Genomic DNA, 21348 nt, shown 5'->3' on the forward strand with positions numbered 1-21348 from the left:
TCAGCGGGCAGCCTACCGTAACTCACTTAGTTTAATGCTCGCAGCCACCCGATGAGAGAGGCCCTGCTGCTCTCTCCTTTGTGCTGATAAGCCAACCGAGGCACAGAGAGGTGCAGGACCTGGCGGAAGGTCACACAGCCAGGGTTTGAACCTGGCAGTGCGGTGCCAGAGTTGCTCTGTCAACTGCCATCTACCCTGCATCCTGCTTCCTTGAGGTGTTAGCACTTTGTGTTTTTCTGTGTTTTTGTTGCATAGCTGGGAGGGAGCACGGCCCCTGGTTGGGGACACATCAAGCAGGGCTTCTGTCATCTGCTGTGTGAGATGAACCGATGGCATAAGTAATGTCACAGCCAGCCATCCGTGGTCCCCCGGCGTGCAGGGACAAGGAGAGCCCCGATAATGAAAACTCACACGCTGCTCACCGAGTAGCTAGACTAAGCGACCGGCCTCGTCTTGAGGAGCACGCTGGCGTTCGGCGTCGGCGATTTGCTCTCTGGGCTGACTCCGGGACGGAAGTGCTGACGCGCCTTCAAGGCCGACGGGCGGGCTGCTGGAGGGTCAGAGGAGCTGCCGAGGTTGTGGCTCCTGTGTGCAAGCTGGCGTGTTGGCACGGCTCACTGCCACGCCAGCTGCTCTGCCGCACAGAGGAGCTGAGACACCGTGTTGTTTCTACACAGACAAGCAGACGCTTCCCCGGGATCATCAGAATTTTGGGACCGGGGTGACCCCTTACCCCTGAGCCAGCATCTCAGATGCACCCAGCGATGACCTCTAAACCTAGGGATGTTCTGCAAACACAGCTCCTGCCGAGCCTGTGAGCACGCGTGTGTAATGTGCTGTTTTCTGTCTTCCCAGGCAACCAGGATTGCTTGCCACCTGCGGTGTCTTTTCGGAGGAGGCGGCTGGCACGGAAACCCGGCTACATGAGAAGCGAAGCTGGGCCCCAGATCAGGTTCCTCGCCCCCGCCGCGGGCACCCCATTCCGGGCCCAGGGAGGAGCATGTAGTGAGGAGTCCCACCACTCTGAGCCCAGGGCTGGACGGTGTGGCCTTGACCCCGGAGGCCAGTGGCGAGGCCCCTTGGTTGGGAGCCTTCTTCCCAGGAGCACAGCAGCCTCAGCTGGAACCTGTGTGGACCGCCGCAGCCTAGGCCTGGCCCCAGCGAGAGGGACCCCAGGATTCTGTGGGATTCAGTTCAGAGCTGGCGCCAAAGTGTCCAGCAGGCTGGCCAGGTGGTGCGGCCCTGGGGGTCAGGGGGAGCTCCCACCCATGGACAGTTCTGAGGCCCCGGGCCCTCATCAGAATGCCGCCTGCAGTGAAGGAGCAAGGGGCACCTGGACCGAAGGCTGTCTGTCCCCAGAGGAGGTCAGTGGCAGCAGCTGCAGCCTCGGAAGTGGCCCCAAGGCCCCCTCAGCCCCCGCCGGCTCTCAGGCAGCCTTCACCTCCAGCTTCAGCTTCATCCAGCTCTCACTCAGCGCTGCCGGGGAACGCGGAGAAGCCGAAGGCTGCCCGCCATTCAGAGAGGCCGAGAACGCGGAAGCCAAGGCTGCCAGCTTGGACAGGCCCCGCGAGGACCCTAGACTTTTCTCTCCCCGCTTCGATCTCAAGGCTGCAGACTCTGCCCGGGCCGCAGCGGGCAGCCCCGGGCTGGAGGGTGAGCTGCTTTCTGTCTTGGACGCAGGCGCTGTCTCCTGCTGCTCCCCGGACCCCTCAGGCTTCGAGGGGGCTGCTCTCCCCTGGGACCCGCTGCTCCGGAGGTGCGAGCCCCTGCTGCTGGACTGCCTGCTCAGCAACCGCAGGCAGCTGGAGGTCGGTGTCTGCCCGGCCGCCTGGCCGCACGAGGGTCGCAAGCTCAGATTAGCTCTGGGCAGAGGGCAGGAACGAGTGGCCCCGGGGGTGACCGACTTCCCCCGGAGCTGCTCAGTGGCCAGCGCAGAAAGACGCTGCCGCGCTTCGGTTTCTCCTTCCGTTTGCACGCAAATCAGTTCTCGTTTCATCTTCCCTGTCACGGAGCTGTGCTCTCTGCTGGGCCACGGGCTCCCCTGCCGTTCCTGGCCCAGGTGACGGATGCGTGGCTCTCGCACCGCAGCTCTGCTTCAGAGAGGGAAACAGGCCAGGGAGCAGGACGGAGCTGGCGGGGTGGGGCCGAGCGCGAAGCCGTGATGCCTGTGTCGGGCGGGATCCGCCTGCAGAGCCCGTTTCTGGCCATTAAGCCTCTCGGCCCCTTATTTATAGATGATACCGCTGCGCAGGATCGTTTTGTGGCTCGGAAGAGAATGTTAGTGCTTTGGAAATTAGGATAGACTGTCTACTTGTAAGTCCAAGCACTGTGCTGGCGCTGGTGCCGTCCACCAGCGGTCTGCGAGCGGGGGGCCACTGCGAGCCGGCGGGGCGGTTCCGTCCCCAAGGTCCCGGAAAAACCCAGGCAGAGGTGCTCTGCGGCTGAGCCGCGGGGTCGCGCGGCTCATCCTGGTGGGAGACTGTGCTTTCCTTCTGGGGCATGTGTTTGTGTATGTGTACGTGTGTGCGTGTCTACATGCGTACATGCGAGCAGGGACATAGGGCACCCGCTCCTCAGGCATTTGGTAGAAGGACCTGAAAATGTGAAGGTCACGCTCATTTCCCAGCCATTGTGCCTCATTTTCTTTCAATTCTTTACCAGTGGCCTGGTGATCTGGCCTTTAGGGGCCTCAGCCCAGCGGTTCGATCTGTAACCCAGGGACATAGCAAAGCCAGGCCAGACGTGCAGGCCTCTATTTCCAGGTAATGCGTGGAATCCTTGAGTTAGACACGTCGAAAACAGACGCCATTGTCTCCCCCACCAAACCTGTTCTAAAGGGTCCCTCTCAATAAATATTTGTGGGTTTGAAATAATAGAATCTACCTTTCCAGCTCCTCAGAGGAAGCGTACCCATTCGCAGCCCCCGCCCCCCCACGGCATCCCTAAGCCTCTTCGTTCTGCAGCTGACCCGCTCCCACGGCCACGACACGGCCCTGGTTCAGATCCTTGCTATCTTTCACGTGGTTTTGCAAGAGAGCCTTGACGAATTTGCCTTCCTGCAGTTCATCCTCCGCATGGTCAGCGGAGTAATCTTCCCAAGCAGCGGTGGGACAGTGTTATCCCTCGGCTTAAAACCTTCGGTGGCTCCTTTCGCCACGGGATAGAGCATTCAGGTTCCTTACCTCGACAGTGGAGACCTTCCTCAGCCCCCTGCAGCCGACCCCGTGCCTCCCCTGCTGCTCGGCCATCTGGCGCGGCTTCCTGTTCCTCAAGGCGCCAGGGACAGCGGTACCTCGGGCCTTTGCTCACAGTTTTCCCTCTGCCTGGAATTTCCTTCCTGTGCTTTCCCACTTGCCAGGCTCCTTCTCGTGTGGCTCCAAAGCCACTCCTTGTAAGGTGTTTCCTCCCACTTCTAGACCACATGAATCCTTCCTTCCATTCTGGTTCCAAGGCACGTGGGCCATGCCTCATTATGGCATTCACCACCTCCAACAAAAATTTGTTTGTGGGTCCAAATTTCATGCTGCACCACGAGCTCTGTAACTACAGGTCACTTCTCTCGGACATTTTTGGATGCTTGTTGCCCAGCATGCTTCCTGAGCCTCAGCAGGTGTGCGATTCATTTTTGTGTTTAGTGAAGTAAGTAATCTCGATAAGGTGGGCCACAGATTCTAATTGGCAGACTTTCTTAGATTGCCTATCAAAGCATAAGAATCTGAGAGGCAGACACACAAGGGACAAAGGCATGGAGGAAGTCCTGGTCACCAGTTACGGTGTCGGGGGGGGGGGTCTCCAGCACCGGCTGGGTGTCCTATGATTAAATTCAGTGCTGACACTGTTTACCTGGGGATAGGTAGCATCATGTCCTACAGGTCAAAGTCCCACAAACTGACCCTCCCCCCACCCCCGCCGCCCCAACCCACCCTCAGCCGCCAGCTGAATGTCAAACGGTAGGATTGGGACACAATTTATCTGTAGTTTGAGTACCTTTGTTTGTGATAATCTAATACCTGGATGAGGGACAACACGATGCTGTTTTCAGTGATTGGGTGTCTGTGGTGTGGAAGGGAGTTGAGCTTGTTCGGCGCAGAGGGCATGATGGAGAGAACTCGGTCCGGGGCGCAGACCTTGGGAGGGGGAGGAGGCCCCTGGTGGCCGGGGTCGTCCATGACGGGGGTTGCCCGCAGGGCCCCAAGTTGTCCGTGAGGAGGGGGCTGCTGGGCAGGCGCTCAGAACTGGGGAGAGGGGCTCGCTAAGGCGCTTCAAAAAGACCCTTTGAAAAATGGGGATTCTAGTATTTGGGGGCCTTTTAGATATTACACTCGAATTCCTTAGACTATTAGAATATTACTTAACTCCCCTCTCTTTTCTCCTTAAGTAAAAACGCAAATCTCAGGAATTGGAATTTTAGCTTCTTTTAAAATAGCGATCCTCCGCGTTTGCGCTTTCTATATTTGCAAATCCTCTCACTTGCTCAAATTTATCAGTAACTTCAAAGCTTGTGCTCAAAATACTCTCCCGGTCCTGGGAGCACGTGCACAGAAGGAAGCGCTTTCCCGGTCACTTGTGGACATGCGCAGAATGGCTAACAAGGTGAGTCGCTGGATGTGCGTGTTCCCAGGTGAGGTCGCGCAAGGTGACCTTCAGCCTCCTCGTTTCAGCTCTCAACCCGTAAACAAGTGTCCTATCTGTGGTCTGTTTCGTACTCCTTTTTTTCACATGTTTTGTGTGTTTTGTTGGCAATTTCACTGCTGAACAGGCCGCCACACGCGGGGCTCAGCGCTGTCCCTGCTCCTAAGTGCAGATGGGCTGCGATGTGGAGAACACGCGCGTTAGAGGAGCATCGTTCGCGTGTAGTTGGCACGCAGTTGGCCGTGAGTTTAGCGCTAATGAGTCAGCTATACACAGTCAATAAAACATCTCTAAACCGAAACACACCTGCAACACGGTCATGTGTTTTATATGATCAGTTGACAAAAATGTTGTGACCAGAGGCTCTTGGGAGCCTAACCCGGTATTTTCCCTGGGAGCGATGACTCAGTGTTTGCTAATGGAGCGTTCCTGGTGGCTTTCTAGAACCTGACTACCACGACTGTGTACTTTGTGCTGTTGAAAAATAGCCACCCAGGGGCATTGCCAGCGCTGGGGTGGGCCTGAGGAAATTAGGATAAAAGGAAATGCTAACCGGGTGTGCGGAGGAGGGAGTGGGCAGAGCCCCACAAGCCTGCCCCTCCTTGGGGCGCAGCGGCTGGAGGAGAAGGGGAGGAACAGCCTGCCCTCCAGGGGCCAAGTCACTGGGTAAGCCACGCGCCTCTGTGGCTGTGCCTCCAGCAGAGATGGACAGTCACACAAATCCCAGGGCGTCAATTCAGGGCCCCGCAGGGGCAGGTGGACGGGAGGGAGAAGGTGAGGTGGGCGTTGGCTGCAAGTGAAGTTTTCTTTGCCCTTCCTTCCTGCGGCTCTTCTGCTCCAGCTCTGCAAGTGTTTACGGGAGCCATCGTTTGGGTGGGATGATGGGAACGCAGTCTGTTCTCTATCACTAATATATATAGGACCAAGTTACTGTGAAACGTGCACTTGTCGTACGGAGCACTTCAAGGATAAGGCAGTTAACGCGCTCATTCCTTCATTCATTCAGAAGGCCTTTGCGGACAACCCCCCAATGCCTTGTGCCTGGCTTTGGAGGCTGTGTTAGTTAGAATGCATGGGTAACAGACGGCAACATAGTATCAGAGGTTCCACATCACAAAACCACGTTTCTTGCTTATGCTCCATGTTCCACAGACGTGGTTGGGGGCTCTGCTCCACGGAGCCACTCAGGACCCCAGGCTGCATTCTCTGATCAGATGGCCCCGCAGTCACTGAGTCAAGGTGGAGGACACTAAGGGACCCTGCCAGAGCAATGAAATGCTTCAGTGCAGAAGCGGCCTCTGTCCCTTCCCTACACACTCATTAACCAGAGGGGAAGGGAGTGTAATCCCCCTGTGTGTCCAGAGCACTGAAGACCCAAACCATCGTGCGCGCTGCCATTTCTACAGGCACACAGAATACCGTATTTTGCCATGTATAATGCACACCTATGTTTTTGGCCCAAGCTTCCAGGGGAAAAAAAAAACCTTTCGTTTTAAGTTTTTAATTCAATTACTTATTTATTTATATTTAGATACTTGGTTTTTGTACGATCAATGAATTTTGGCATTTATTTTTGAACCCATTGTGGTACAAGAAATTTTAAATTTTATATAACAAATAATTACAAAACACAAGAACAGATGCAAGGTATTTCAGGCACTACCCATGTATCATGTGCCCCCTTATTTTTCCCTAAAAAATGTGGGCAAAAAGTGCGCATCATACACGGCAAAATACGTCTTGTCCTCCAGATGCTCCGGGGTGAACGGAGTGCACAGACAAAACAGAACAAAACCACACAAATGAAGATAAAACGGTAGCTCCGACAGGGTGCGGTAAGTACCAAGATAATTTCTTGCAACTCCACTCTTCCAGCAGCTCAGACCAAAACCCTGGCATCGTCCTGACCCGTCCTCACTCCCACGGGTGATCAGCCTGCGAATCCTGCTGGTTTTACCTTCGCCCGGCCCTTTCCCGCACCTGTCCGGAAGCACCCCTCTCACCATCTTCTCTGTGTTCACTGTGGTCTGCGCCACCGTCTTGTCCCTCCCGGGTCATTTCCGTAGCCCCTGCGTCCCTCCTTCGGCCCCTGCGCACAGCAGTCAGGGGACAGTTGTTCAATTGTAAATCAGGTCTTGTGCTCTCGCGCTCAGAACCCTCTGGCAGCCCCCTGTGACCTGCAGAGTAAAACTAGAAGCTTTAGATGCTCTTCATGTCTCTTCGTGATGCGTTTCTCATCACCTCCCTGACCTCATCCCCCACCGTTTCCCCTTTAATCGCTCTTCCCAAGACCCGAGGACCTTCTTGCTTTTGATTTGCCTTGGCACTGGCTTTGCTCTCCGAGGGAGTATTTTCCTCCCAGGGAGCCTCAGGGGGATGCCCTGACCGCTTTTCAATCTTTGCTCCTTTGTCACCTTCTCCACGAGAGTCTATTTAAAATTGCAGCCTGACTGCCTACCAGCGTTCCTGAGCCCCTCACTTGGGTCTAACTTTTTCTTCTTTTATAGCATGAATAACGTATTAAGGCTCCATAAAACGTAGGAATTCCCTTTATTTTTTTGTTTTCCTACACAAGAATGTAAGTGTAGAGGGCTAAGAATTTCTTGCTGTATCTCAGTGCCTCCAACAGTTTGACACCTAAGAGGCAGTCAGTAAATATTTGTTAAACGGGTCACATGAATAGAAGCAAGTGCAGGTTACAGTGGCACTATAAAGGAAGGACATTTAGCCCAGGCTGGAGGGGTGACACCTGAGCTAGGTGTTGAAGGAGATGTAGGTGCACGCCAAGCCAAGGATGGGAGGAAGGTGTTCTTCAGGAACAAAGCCCCAATCCATTCATTGATAGGCCAACAGTCCATCTCCAAAAAAAAAAAAAAAAAAAAAAATCCCTGGGCCTCCTGTTGAGAGGAAAAATACAGTGGAACCTCGGTTCTGGAACTTAATTTGTTCTGGAAAACTGTTGGAGAAGCGATTTGTTGGGAAACCAAATCTCCTTTGTTTGTTGCCTGAGAGACTCGCGACTGATCGTATAGGTACCAGCATGACAGGGTTGTCAGGTAAAGAATCAAGACCCCAAGTTTTGTTAGATAGCTGAGATTTTTTTTTTCCTATGAAGAACTTGGTCGAGAACCAAATCGTTCAAGAACCAAGATGTTCGAGAATCGAGGCTTGACTATAATTACAAATAAACTTCAGTAATTCTCCGACAAATGATGGGATCGTTGCATCTGTTGTGGGTTAAATGAGACAATGGAAAGTCTCTGAGCCACAGGACGCCCTACTTTGCAAAGTCCTTGCTCTTGTTCCCACTGAGCCTGCAGCTCCGGCTGCTGAGTGGAAGTTCATGCTTCTTCTCTTGGTTTCTCTTCCAGTTGTGGTGCATTTACCTTCCTGATTTTAATCTGATTTTTTAGAGCTGAGGCTGTTTGGTTAGGTCAGGAAGTTTGTATTATTTTCTGTTATGCATTTTTCATGTAGATAAATAAGGGTACAGTGTGATGTTTTTGTTTCAAATTTTAACTGTGGATTTTATGCTCAAATTACACTTCTTCTTTATATAACTTTTTTATGGTGGGAGAAACTAATTCATCTGGCATTGGAAAAATGTACATTTGTGCTTCCTTTTTCAAAGGAGAATGAAGTTCAGTTGTGAAATCATTTCTAAATGCTCTTGGCTTTGCTAAAATAAGTTTGCTTGAGTACTATTGTAATTTGATTTTCTTTTTTTCCTCTTCCAAAACAACATAGGTAAACTCCTTAAGATTAAAGCTTCAGAAACTCCAAGAAAAAGCAGTTGAGGATGAGGATTATGATAAGGGTGAGTTTGCTTTTGTTCATCGAATATTTCTTCTTTTCCCCACATCATCCCATTCCCTATCCCCCCTTGACCCGATCCATCCCCTACACCCCAAACGAATTGTGTGGTCACGTCCTCTGGCCTCTCCACTCGGTGACACTGGACTATTTTACAGCACTATTATTTTGTGGATTTCAAAATGTTTTATGAGCATGAATCCTTTGGGTTATAAATATAACTTCATTGTTTGGAAACACGAAGTACTTGAGCCATAAAAGTTATATTGACCCATCATCCTCTGGCTGCCTAAGGTGTGATATGTTTATAATTATTCATCAGAACGTATTTGTTGAACACCTATTATGTGCTGGGCAAGGTGACAGGAAGAGGAACACAAGGCAGACTCAGTCTCTGACCCGGCGATGCCTCTGAACGGAAGTCCTCACTGCGCTTTGTGACTTCACATTCGCCAGGACCAGGGACAGGAAGTGGGATGGGAGGAAGGCGCCAGGCCGTGCTGCGGGGGCCAGGTCTGTCGGAGTCCCAAGGCGAGGTCCCCAAATACGGAAGCTCGGAAGGGGCGGTAGCACCGTGAGACTAGGAGGTGGAGGAGGTGGTCAGAAGCCAGAAAGACACAGCGACAGTGAGGGACCAAAACAGAAATTGGGCCAGACGCAGACGAGGGCAGACGTGGTGGCCGAATGGACGCAGGGCGGGCTGTGTCACAGGAAGGATTTCCGGCGTGCTTGGCCTGGGAAGAATCTTAATTAAGGACTTTGGATGCCAATTGTAAGATTTCGCACCCGTTTCTGCGGGATGCGGGGAACAGAGAGCTAAAATAACTGCCCGGTTCCCCCAGACGCTACGAACTTGACAGATGTTCCTGGTGATAACCAAGTTCAGCACGCCCACGCTTGGTCTAGACATAGAATGTAGGCTTCAGGGTTGTTCTGGAAGTTGGTTAGGCTGGAGGTTGGGGCCTTCCACCTAACTGAGCCCTATTCTGGTATTTCCGATGAACACTTCATGGACCGTTGGAATTGGGGCGCTACGGAAAAGGGGTGAGTGATTTCCAAGAGAAGCTTGCAAATCCGGTTCTAAGGAATGCCCAGAGCCGATGCTGTCTGGTGTTCTTGTTGCCTGTCCCCCATTACAAAGTGACAGGGGGGTGGGGAGGGGAAGGAAGGAGAGGAGTTTGGGACTGGAGGTGGAACTCCGTGAACTCTCCCACCTCTTTCTACCGGCCGTCTTGATTTCATGATGAGGTAGGTAGGGGATGGGGTGTGTGAGAGGAGGCAAGTCTGGGCAGGGGCAGGTACCCCCCAACCCCAGCGCAGCTGTGGACAGAAAGCAAGCGAGCTCCTCCTGGGCCGGGTGCGCCTGCTGACTTCTGTCTGTGACAGACAATCAAACCTAGTTTTAAAGCTTTCCACTACTACACAAATTTATTTTTCTCTGCCGTGGGCTGAGTCTTGGGGTTTTTTTTTTTCCTTTAACAACACAGCACTTGCTGTAACACACAAGGTTACAACACAGGTGGGAAACCAGGTCTTCTTTTTATTTTTAATTTTTTAAAATTGATATTTTTCGAGAGAGAGAGAGGAAAGGGGCAGGGGGGTGGAGAGAAAGAGAGAGGGGGAGAGGGAGACGGATTTGTTGTTCCGCCCCTTTACGCGCACGACGGCTGCTTCCTGCGTGTGCCCTGACTGGAGGTTGAACTGCACCTCTGCCGTGTAACAGGATGATGCTCTGACCAGCTGAGCTACCTGGCCAGGGCCAGGCCCTCTTTGTCTGATCGAGACTTGCTGACTCTTTGGACGGGCTTCTCTCAGCGGGCTTTGTGAAATGGAGGCCTCACCTTTTTCGTCTTTTCTCCAAATGTCTCTGAAACACCGAAGGGTAGGATGAGGTTGGATAGGATATATTCCCCATCAGGGAAGCTAAAAGAATAAACGTATCTTTATGTAGTGCTTCTGTAATTCTCCTTGTTTGTAATCACTGTCCGCTGAGTCTGAAGGTGAGGGGGTATCATGTTTCGCAGGTCTTCCCGGGGAATGGGGTGCACGCTGACGTCTGAGCGCGACACTGTGCAGGGCATTTCTGTCTGGGAATCGAGCGGGTGGTGCCGCAGCTGGGGGTGTCCTGGCGGTGGGGGCCGGTCGTGGGTTTGTCCCTCTCAATCCCCCAGGAGTTTTTGGAGTGGACAAGGACCTTGGTAGCCAGTTAACACATTGAGTTACCCACCACCCTCTTTCTATGTCCACTTTCCAAACCTGCCTCCCTACCTGGTTCAGTGTGGTGAGAGGTGAGTGTTCTTGTGACATTTGCAGAGTGCCCGGCACGTGGTGGGCGTGCATTCGGTCATGTTTCACGAGTGAACAAGTGAAGGGCTTGCTGCCTAAATGCACAGAGACCGTGCCTGGCAAAGCTAGACAGAGAGCCAGGGGGAAGCACTCCCGCCGCCTCGAGGTGGGGATGTTCCTCAGCCCCGCTGCAGCCCTCCGCAGGGGGTGGTTGAGGGGGCCGGTTTTGTGCAGAAGTTGGCTTGTTATGTAAAGAGTACCTGTTGAGCATCATTGTATATAACAGTGCTTCTCAAACTTTAATGCGTACCTGAGTCGCCTGGTAATGTGCTCAACGTGCATTCTGATTGGGTCGGTCTGGGTTTGAACCGGAGACACTCTGTGTTCAGTAAGCGCCCACATGATGCTCAGGCCTGAGAACTGCATGGCGAGGCATGACGGGATGTCAGGGAGTGAGCAACACGCTGAGCCCATCCGCAGCACGTTCGCTCCCGGGAGTGTGCGGTCCAGGACGGGGGATAGCCCAGGACGCCGTAATGACGGTAAAGCTATACATAGCATGTCCCTTAAAATGCAGACAGTGGGAGTTCCCAAGGAGAGAAATTACTTCTGCTAGGGGTCAGGGTGGGTGCAAGGTCAGAGCTCCGTGGAGGAGGCAATAATTTGGTGGGCCTTCAAGGGCGAGCAGTGTAGGGGAGGAAAAAAAATTTTGCCTCTACCCTTCTAGGTTCTGGCTGGTTTAATAATCAAATTAACATGAGATGGGTTAACAGGAGAAAATAATCAAACTTATTATGTATGTCCATATGGGGGTTCCATGAGAAGGTGGGACCAGAAGACAAAGCGGGCAGCTGAGGCTCGTATGCCGTCCTGAGCTAAGGAGAAGGGGAGAGGGGAGAGTGGTTTGGACTTCAGAGGGAAGGCAGGCAGCTCACAGAGGGGTGAGAAGGAACACACATTTGGTAAACAAAGTTTTGCCAGGCCACGCGGAAACAATGGGACAGACTTTGCAGATTCTGCTCTGTCTGCCACACGTAGATCATATTACGCGAAGGGACAGCTCCCTTTCTTTAAGCAGGTTTTTACTTGAATTCCTTTAGGCAAGGAAAGGGGGGCGATGAGTAAGAGGTTCTTCTTGAGGCTTTTGTTACTTCAACATAACCTTATAAGTTTAAAATAATCAGTATTCCCTCAAAGGTATCTTTCGGGGTGTCAAAACTGTATTCCTCTTGGTAGGATGCATTGGCAGAAGGTAAAGAAGTAGGAAAGCCACCAAAACCATGTGTCAGTATCCAAGACTTTGGTTGTCTTGACAGGATATTTGAAACTTGTGTGACATGGGTCCTTGCAGGGCACATAGTAGGCGATCAAGAAAGAAAGTCTGGTCCATTTATCACTGACTCATCAGGGAAGTCTGGGCAGTGTCCGGATGGCGCATTTGTTTTAATGAGATTTGTTGAAATAGGGTTTGAATACAGTTATCTTTCTCACCTAGTTTACCCAGGGCTACCAATAAACACTTTAAAAATTGTTGAGATTATTTTTATGCCCAGCTTTTACAATCTTTGTGTGGACTCACCTCTTTTTCCTTGTAAGGAGTAGCTGTGCAGCTGCGCTCTGTCATGGGGAAGGGGTCTGCTGGTGTCTGTGAGGTTCCCCAGGGGAATCTGGAGGGTGACCTTACCTCGCTCGCTTTTGTTGCTTTTCTCTCTCTCTCTCTTTTTTTCTAATTTCACTCATAAAAATGGCTTGTGTTCTGGAGAAAGGAGCAATTGGCACAGTAGAAAGTTCTGTTTTATCCCATCAACGTGTTGGCGTATTTGCCTGCTCATACCCTGTGGGGGAACATTTCAGGGCTCTAATTACATCTGTTCCTTGGTAGAAAAGTAAAGTTAACTTTTCCTTATATTCTTGCATAGCCGGTTTTACCCTGCTTGCTTAGAATTTCCTTCTTGGAGTGAAAAGTGGCCAGCACTGGATTAGTTTCTTTGTCCCTTGTCTCAAACAACATCCATGATGACAAAAAGCAAGCACAATAAAAATGTGAGGTGTTGAAAGACAAATGGTCACGGCAGAGGACAGGTGTTAAACCACTCGAAAGAGCGGCCGGCTCCTCTGGAAGTGCCAGAATCTCTGTTTTCCTGAGTCCTTTCTTTGGCAAGATGTCTCTTTCCACAGTTGCTCTTTGGTGACAGTGTGCAGTTATCCAAGGCAACATCCCTTTCCTTCAGGGGGACCCCAGGTCTACCCTCCTTCAGGACTTCCTGGATATAATGCTTTGCACCAGAATCCCCGCTCTGCTCAGAGCTAGAGGTGCGACTGAGCAGTGGGAATTCACAGATGCCTTTCATTGCATTTCATTCGAGTACAGAAAGAAGAAAAAAAGATGTGATAGAATCAGTCGTTTTTATGTCCTCAGGGCTCCCAGGGTAAATGGAGGTGCCTGGCATGTGGGGCCCTGGGAACGGAAATGCTGATGTTGGCAGCCCGTGTTGTGTTCTCTCCGACTTAAAATGGGTAAAAGATGACCTACCCTCGCGGAATATTCGCTTATTTGGGATAAAATAGAAATAATATAAAGATGTGAAATTTCAGTGAACATTAGAATTTTTTTTTTTTTGTATGAGGACTCTCTACTTTCAGGAGAAAGGGACCTACTTTAAACTAGTACCAGAAGAAAGAAGATTTCCTGTTTGGTGTGATGGTGACGGGGCAACTAGCGTTGGGGGTCGAGGCTGCCAGGAGCCCCACTTTTCTCTCTGTAGTTTCACATATTCTCTCAAACCACATATTTCACTTACCTATTGCTACATGGGGTAGGCTGAAAAATGTCCCCCCACTCCCCGAGTATATCCGTGTTCTAACCCCTGGAATGTGCAGACATTACCTAGTGTGGAAGAGGATCTTTGTGGATGGGATTAAGTTAAGGAACTTGCGATGAGGAGACTATCCTGGGTTATCTGCCTGGGCCCTAAATCCCATCACGTGTGTCCTTCTGAGAGAGACAGAGGGGGATTAGATAACAGAATAGAAGGAGGTCGCTGTGACCACAGAGGCAGCGACGGAGCGATTTGGCCACAAGCCAAGGAATGCCGACAGCCACTGGCAGTTGGAAGAGACAAGGGATAGATTCTCCCCAGGGGCCTCGGGATGGGGTACAGCCCACACAACACCTTGATTTCAGACTTCTGGCCTCCAAAATGGTGAGAGAATAATGTCTGTTGTTTTCAGCCACAAAGTTCTTGGCCATTTGTTATTAGCAGCCACAGGAAACTAATACATTGCATAACAGACCACACAAAACTTAGTACTTAAAACAATGTCCCAGTGACATCAGGAAAATGGCAGAGCAAGCAACCTCAAGCATTTGTTCCCCAGCAGGAACCATCAGAGCCGACATTTTCAGAACCCTGGAAGACAGCTCCAGGTTTAGAGCAACCAAGCAAACATGGAACGAAGAAAAAGGCAACTTGAAAATGACAGGGGAGATTCGTGGCATTTTTACTTGCCCTTATCCTACTTTCTCTATAGGACAGCAGTGAATGTTTTTAAATTTATTTTTTTCAATTACACTTGAATACCATATTATAATAGTTTCAGGTGTACAACATAGTGATTAGACATTTATATACCTTACAAGTGATCACCTCTGTGAATCGAGGGGCCGTCTGACACATTCCTAGTTATTACAATATTATTGACCATATTTTCTGTGAGGAGAGCAGTGGTCTTAAAAATGAGAGCTTACATTCTCAGTGTGGGACTTTGCTTTCTGATTCCAGGAGGAGTAGAGCAGGCCTTCCTTAAAAATGATTGTGTATGTCTCTTCTAATCTGTCAGGGGGCTGCCTGAGTGACTCACGTCAAGTACTTGTCATCTGTTTTGGCTCATTTAGAACATAGGCTGGAAGAGACGCAGGTGTTGCTTGAGAACCCTGCAAGGTGAACTACCAAACTGTAACACCTGCGGTAAAGAAGGGTTGCTGGTCAACAGATGCAGCAGGCTGCCTACAGCCTGGAGCAAAAGCTATGGGAGGTCCTTTGGACAGTGAGGACATTAAGAATCACCCGTGCATGTTGGGAAATTCAAAAAACCACTTGCATGCTGAGGGCAAGACACGTGCTCAGAAAAGAGCAGAGAGGACCTCTAGTTTTCACCCCCGGTTGACCCGTGGCTTCCGTGCCGGCCTGGCTGCATGTCGAAGGCATTGCCCTGGTACCGAGCCAGCCTGCGAAGATGTTTGTGTGCGTGTTTGTTTTTGTCGTCTCTGTCTGTGTTTCCCCCTTTTTTGCTTTTTTTGTTTTATATATATTTTTTCTTCTGGCAGTTCAAGGAAACATTTAGGGATGAATGAAAAGCAAAACACAACTAAACATAGGGAATGCAGCAAAGGCAGTATTCAGAGGGGAATTTATTGCTCTAAGTGTGTACATTAAGAAAGATCTCAAATTAATAATCTAAATTCACACATGGAGGAGATAGAAAAAAAGAGCAAACTAGTTCCAATGCTGGCAGAAGAAAGGGAATAATAAAGATTAGGACAGAGATAAAGAAAATAAAGAATAGAAAACCAATAGAGATTCAATAAAACCAAAATTTAGTTCTTTGAAAATATCAAGAAAATTGACCAAAGAGAGAGAAGATGGAAATTACAAATAAAAAATGAAAGTGAGGACATTACTCTCACTAGAAATGAAGATAATTATAAGAGAATACTGTGAACAATTTTATGTCAACAAATTAGATAACCAAGATGAAGTGGACAAGTTCTAGAAGGACACAAATGACCTAAACTGACTCAACAGGTAAAGAGATAGAATTAGTAATCAAAACCCCCCCAATAAAGACAGGCCCAGGACCAGATGGCTTCACTGGTGAATCCTATCAAACATTTATTTAAGAGGAATTTAACATGATTTTTTCTCAAGACTCTTACGAAAAATAGAAATGGAGTGACTACTCCCTAACCCATCCTCTGAGGCTGGCAGCATCCCGACACCAAAGCCAGGTGACGACATCACAAGAAAGAAAATTATAGACCAATATCCCTTCTAAAGGTACGAAATAGCCAACAAAATGCTAGGAAACCTAATTCAACAGCACATTAAAAGGATTATACACCATGAGTAAATGGAGTTTATGACCACATGGGATTTATCCTGAAAAAGAAGGTGGTTCAACATAAAATAAATGAACTTTATGTTTCATATTAATAGAATGAAGGAGAAAAAACTAGACAAGATCATCTCAATGGATGCAGAAGAGGCGTTTGACAAAATTCCAACACCTTTTCATGATAAAAATGGCAAAACCTTTTCAACATGATAAAGGATATTTTTGAAGAATCTACAGCTAACACCATCCTTTCCTCCTAAGATCATAAATAAGACCAGGATGCTGCTTTCACCATTGCTATTCAATATTGTACTGGAAGTTCTAGCCAGAGCCAAAAATTAAAAAAAAAATTATAATTATCTCTCTATTGCAGATAATGTGATCTCACAAATAGAAAGCCCAAAGAACCCATGAAAAACTATGAGAGCTCATAAATAAGTTCTACAATGTTTCAGGGTATGAGATCAACACACAGAAATCAGTGGTCTTTCTATATACCTGCAATGAACAATCCAAAAAGAAAATTAAGGAAGCAATTTCATTTACCAGAGCATCTGAAATAGTAAAATAATTGAGAATAAGTTTAACCAAGGGAGTGAAGGACTTTTTATACTGAAAGTTACAAAACATTGCTGAAAGAAATCATAATGAAGACCTAAGTAAATGGAAAGACGTTCTGTGTTTGTGGACAGGAAGATTTAATATTACCAACGTTCAGTACTATACCCAAAGCAATCTACAGATTCAAGCCAATCACTATCCAAGTTGCTGTGCCATTTTTTTCCCCCAGAAAAGCTGATCCTCAAATTCATATGATATTGCAAAGGGTCAAAATAGCTAAAACAGTTTTGCAAAAGGACAGAATGGGAGGACTAATACTTCCTGATTTAAGAACTTACCGTAAAGCTATAGCAATCACAACAATGTGGTACTGGCATAATAATAGATATATAGACCAAAGGAATAGAACTGAGTTCAGAAATATGCCCATACACCTATGGCCAGTTGATTTTTGACAGGGTTTCAAGTCCATTCAATGGAGGAAAGCATGGTCCCTTCAACAGACAGCACTGGGACAACTGGATTTTCACATTCAAAAGAAGAAGGTTGGATCCCTACCTCATGTCATATACAAAAATTAACTCAAAATGCTTCAGTGACCTTGGTGAAAACCATGAAACTCTTAGGAGAAAACACTGAGGGTGAATCTTCATCACCTTGGGACTCTTAGATATGACAGCAAAAGCATAGGTAACAAACAGAAAAAATAGGCAAATGGTACTTTATCAAAATTAAAAACTTTTGTATATCAAAGGACATTACCAAGAGAGTGAAAAGGCAGCTGACATATTGGGAGAAAATACTTGGAAATCATGTTTCTGTTAAGGGTTTACTATCTAAAATATATAAAGAACTCCACAATTCACCAACCCAACTTAAAAATGGATGAACAACCCAACTTAAAAATGGATAAAGGATTTCAATAGACATCTCCAAAACAGACATATGCATGGCCAGTAAATATATGAAATGATGCTCAATGTTATTAGTTATTAGGGAAATGCAAATCAAAACCATAAAGAGATACCACATCATCCCCACTAGGGTAGCTACTATCAAAAAATGGAAAATAACAAGTGTTGGTGAAGATGTGGAGAAACTGGAACCCGTAGTCTTTTTCTGTAGGAATGTAAAAGGTGCAGTGCTATAGAAAACAGTTTGACAGTTCGTTAAGAAGCTAAACCTTATTACCAAGCAATGTTACTTTTTGAAAAAAATTAAATTTATGTTTTATTGAATGATAGTTGATATACACTCTTATATTGGTTCTATTAGTTTCAGATGTACAATAGGGTGATTCAGCATTTTTATACCATACAATTTGATCACCCCCCTAAATCTACAGTAGGAGTCATCTGTCACCATGTAAGCGCATCACAATGTTATTGACTGTATTTCCTTTAAGTATGTTCCGAAGGATTGGAAAGCAGGGCTCAGATATTTGTATGCCAGAGTTCACTGCAGCGTTATTCACGTCAGCCAAAAGGTGGAAACAAAGAAAATGTTCATCAACAGATGAATGAAGAAACAAACTGGCGTATACATACAGCGGGATATGTTTCAGCCATCGGAAGGAACGAAGTTCTGATGCATGCTGCGGCATGGACTGCCTTGAAAACAGTACGTGAACCCAGACACAACAGGGCAAGCATTGTATGATTTCACGTCTGTGAATTCCTAGAATAGGCAAATTCAGAAGCAGAAAGTAAGATAGAGGGTGGTAGGGGCTGGGGGGAGGGGAGAATGGCGAGCTGTTGCCTAAGCGTCGCACAGTTTCTGTCTGATATGATAGATAAAAAGTTCTGGACATGGAAAGTGGTGAAGATGGAACAACATTGTGAATGATCTTAATGCCACTGGATTATACATGTAAACATGGTCAAAATGGCAAATTTTGCGTTATATGTACTACCACAACTTTAAAAATTAATAACGTAATGTACCCAAACCTATTGAACACATTGTTGTATGGTATGTGAATTACACTCAACAAACCTCTTTCAGAAAAACAAGGGTGACACTCATTTTGCTCAGCAGCCTGAGATTTGGGCGGGCTGAGTGGGTGCAGCTCCTCTTCACTCCAGCGTCAGCGGCCACCTGCAGTCTCCCCTACTCACAGGTCCCGGGCTGGCGCTCTCCTGGCACCTGGCCGGCACTGTGGTTGGAACACCTACCCGGAACCTTTCCCTGTGGCTGCTTGACCTCTGCATAGTGTGGTGATGGCACCCGGAGAGGGAGAGCTGGCCAAAACTGTCGCTTATTAGGACTGACCTCGGGAGTCAGGCAGTGTTGCTACTGCTGCATCACGTGCATTAGACGTCAGCCTGACCCGTATTCAAGGGCAGGGTAATTAGGCTCCATCCGTTGATGGAAGGAGTGTCTAAAGAATTTGTGGGAATCTTTTAAAACCCTCAGACTGTCCTCTCTTCTCATGTTTTACCTTCTTCCCACATGCAAAACACACTCATCCTCTCTTAAGACCCCTCAGGGTCTCATGCTGTGGCCCCACGCTCGGGCCGCGTGTCTGGGGGCCCCTTGTCTAATTCGGAGCGGGTGCAGGTGAGACGCCTCAGGGGCGATTCTTTGAGCACAGCTTCTTGAGTAGTTTCTGTGATTGGAACACCTGTGTACTAAAGCCACAGGTTGTCCATCCCCACAGTCCCAACATAGGATGGTAACGCAGGGATGGGACAACTACTATAGATACTTGTTCAAAAACAGGGGAAGTGAGAGACACACAGCAGCCCGTAGGCCCGTGGCCATCCTGAAACCAGCTGGGCGCCGGTTGTCAGTTCCTTTCCTGGTGCTTAGCCTTGCTGCCTGGAAATAATTTTTGTGGCACTTAGTCTGATCCTTGGATTCCAACCTCTGAGCCGTTTCTCCTGGTCCATAAGAGGAAGCCTCAGTTGGTAGCCAAGTACTGTTCTCAGCCTGCTTTGCACCCACGCAAGTTTGGGGGTCCAAATGCCTTTCTTCATTTTGTATTTTCTGTTGTTTTTTTTTTTCAGTTTGTCATGATTCTTTTAAACACATTTTGAATTGCATATGAATTAATTTACAATCTTAGCCCATCAGACAAAAACTATACTTATAAGTCTCTTCAAGATAAGCCTCTTCCTCGGGCTCCCTGTAAGCCCTGGGAGGCTGAGGCCAGTGCGCCTAAGATTCTGGAAGGGTCCTTTGGCCATCTGAAAGGGCCTGTGATCTTTTTGAGGTCTTACAAAGGGTTTACAGTTTGGTCCCTAGCATCATCTTTTGACCATATTTTCCTGGCAGCACGCTGGATTGGATCTTTGCCTGGAAGCTATTTCTTAATCTCAGCACTATTTGTCCTCTGGAGGGGCTGGGAATAAATAGTTTTAATTTCCAGTCCAGCAGGTCCTGGCTCCTTTATAGTAACAGTTATTTCTTTAGCTTATGTCTCCCTTCGTACATTATACCGTGGCTGCTGAGAAGAAGCCAAACGGTCCTTTCTGTACCCTGCCTGGAAACCTGAGCCAGACCACCCAGCTCAGTGGGTGCCTTTTCTATTTCCCATGTCACCTTTGGTGACAGTATTTCTATACTTTTAGCTGCTAAACACGGGTTCTTTGTTCCAGCAAACAATAACATTTCCTCTCCTTCCTGTAAGCCTGTACTGACGCTTTCCGCGAGGCCAGTCATGCCTCTCCTAACTGGCTCTTTAAGGTCCTTCCAGTTTCCACACACTGGCCAGCCCCAAATCTGTTGCCACGCGCTGTGGCCTTTGTTGTGGCAGCACCTCATTGTGGCACCGAAATCTGTTCCTGCTTCCATTGCTGTGCAGCGAACTGCCCTCAAGCTTAGTGGCGTATCAGAATGACAACATGCGTTGTGCTGGAGAATCTGTAACTTGGGGAAACCTCAGCAGCGCTCGCCTTTCTTTGCTGCATTTGGCATTAGCTGGGGCAGCTCAAAGGGCGAGGCCGCCCGCCCTCTGAAGGGCTGCCCTCACGTTGGGCCCTCGGGGCCCGCTGTCGGCGGGGGCTCGGCTGGGGCTGGGGCGGAGCACGTGCTCGGGGCCTTTCCTGGGGCCGCGTGGGCTCCTCACAGTGTGAGGGCGACTGTGGAGGGGGGTGGGGGGAGAGAAGCGGAGGAGAGAACGCTGAAGGAAACGATCCTCCTTTGTGACCTCACCTCAAAAACTATGTGGTGTTGATTCCAGCACGTTCTGTGCATTTGAAGTAAGCCACCAAAGTCAGCCCACGTTCAAGGGGAAAGGAATCAGACCGCGTTTTGACGGAGGAATGTTTTAAAATGACCACACATGGCAGTTCCAGACTCTGGTGTGGACAGGAATGTAACTAGAGAAGGAAGGGGACTCCCCTGTTGGCTGCGGTTTAAAAATGTCACAGTTGGCCGGCGTCAGGTGCTAACGCAGAGCAATTGCTATAGCCAGGGGGGCGAGGCCCTGTCATTGGCCTGGCGTGTCTCCCTGTCTGTCCCTGTGGTGAGGAGGGGGCATGTCTGGCCTGAGAAGTGAGTGCTGAGCAGATAGGAACGGTAGCCGGTATTCTTACCGCCTGGTGAACCACACGCATAGGAAGTAATTAAGAATGAGAACAAGCGAGGGTTGTTAAAACACAGAAGGTTAAAGTGAAAACACTGAACAGAGTTTGTGCGTTTAGTCAGCAGCCCTTTATGGAACGCTCGCTGTTTCTAAGCAAGCACCCTGCCGGACAACGGGGCGCCGTGGCGACCTAGGACGGTCCTTACCCTCCCAAACCTGCTCTTGCTTATCAGCCCAAAGTTGCCTCTTCTTACAGGACTTCCACAGACATTTGTCCTAATCTTTTCTAGGAAGCAAAGGGACCCTTGATTTGTCTCTGACCATGGCAGAGTCTAGCGGGACTTTGTGTGTGAGATTCATACAAAGTTCCACCCATCATCTGCTTATTATTTATATAAAATATGGTGCTGATT

At 48.7% G+C, this 21348-nt stretch overlaps 1 protein-coding gene across 1 annotated transcript in view; it reads left to right on the top strand.

Moving 5' to 3' along the window:
- The window catches only part of DISC1 (DISC1 scaffold protein), a 274150-nt gene that overhangs the window by 34330 nt on the left and 218472 nt on the right, over window positions 1-21348 (top strand). Inside the window, exons 2-3 of the mRNA XM_054576751.1 lie at window positions 856-1808; window positions 8380-8449. Of these exons, the coding sequence (XP_054432726.1) occupies window positions 856-1808; window positions 8380-8449 (1023 nt within the window). The remainder of the gene's footprint in view (window positions 1-855; window positions 1809-8379; window positions 8450-21348) is intronic.

Source organism: Pteronotus mesoamericanus, unplaced genomic scaffold (genome assembly GCF_021234165.1).
Source record: "Pteronotus mesoamericanus isolate MK-2021 breed Mesoamerican mustached bat unplaced genomic scaffold, CSHL_Meso_final contig_347, whole genome shotgun sequence".
In the NCBI taxonomy this organism is placed as follows: Eukaryota; Metazoa; Chordata; class Mammalia; order Chiroptera; family Mormoopidae; genus Pteronotus; species Pteronotus mesoamericanus.